The 747-nt window shown below is 45.0% G+C and overlaps 1 protein-coding gene across 1 annotated transcript; it reads right to left on the bottom strand.

Annotated features, from left to right (window-relative positions):
* Positions 1 to 9: 9 nt before the first annotated feature.
* Positions 10 to 719, bottom strand: LOC107682414 (stonin-1-like). Its single transcript, XM_016478659.1, has 2 exons — positions 439 to 719; positions 10 to 332 (listed from the first exon to the last, which is right to left on the bottom strand). The coding sequence occupies exons 1-2, from the start codon at positions 709 to 711 to the stop codon at positions 267 to 269; spliced, it is 339 nt and encodes a 112-aa protein (XP_016334145.1). The 5' UTR covers positions 712 to 719; the 3' UTR covers positions 10 to 266.
* Between the last annotated feature and the right edge of the window lie 28 nt (positions 720 to 747).

Here is a 747-nt window from a genome sequence, read left to right as displayed (position 1 = left end):
AGAATTGTAAAGTGCAGCAATATTATAACTCATTGGATAAGACCATTAAAGATATTAAAATACTCTGGAAAAATACATTTATATATAGTTGCATTATTCTCACGGTTAATAAACATTTGTTTACTTAATGGTACAAGATGTGTGGCATATTGGAGTGTGAATTCTACATGAGAAATGATGGTAGAAAAATAATGACAATAATAAAAAGGAATCTGTGATTTCATTGTAGTGAGCGACATGAACACAGTGATCCGCGTCCTCCATCATCACTGTGCCGCGCAGCTCGACTGCTTCACCGACTCAGCCTCAATCAGCTTCTTCTCAATCTCCACCTTCAACACAGAGTAAATGACTGAATATTTTTGCAAAAAGAGGCAATGCTGAAGCAGTACCCACTATGAAATGCCACGGTGCATGTGATGTGTAAGCTTTCTGTACCTGGCAGTGGTAGTGTGCCCTGCTGCTCAGGTGTTTCTGCGGCTGAACGTCACTTTCGATGCCCACAGATTTCACGCGCGTGTGGGACGCCACCGCATCTGCCACCTCACACTCAACCCTGACAAACGGGAGCCAGTCGGCGGGAATCTCCTGATCTGACGCCAGCTCCAGCTTACACGCCAACGACTGAGGCTGCTCCAGAGCTACGGAGAAGACAGTCACAAAACCTGTGAGATTTACCCACACATGAATGACCAAATAAGACCCTTCCATTGCTCTGAGCCTCACCTGAGATGACCAGCACTGTGT

This window comes from Sinocyclocheilus anshuiensis, unplaced genomic scaffold (genome assembly GCF_001515605.1).
Source record: "Sinocyclocheilus anshuiensis isolate Anshui unplaced genomic scaffold, SAMN03320099.WGS_v1.1 C32175831, whole genome shotgun sequence".
In the NCBI taxonomy this organism is placed as follows: domain Eukaryota; kingdom Metazoa; phylum Chordata; class Actinopteri; order Cypriniformes; family Cyprinidae; genus Sinocyclocheilus; species Sinocyclocheilus anshuiensis.
This window is presented reverse-complemented; position numbering and strand designations above follow the sequence as displayed.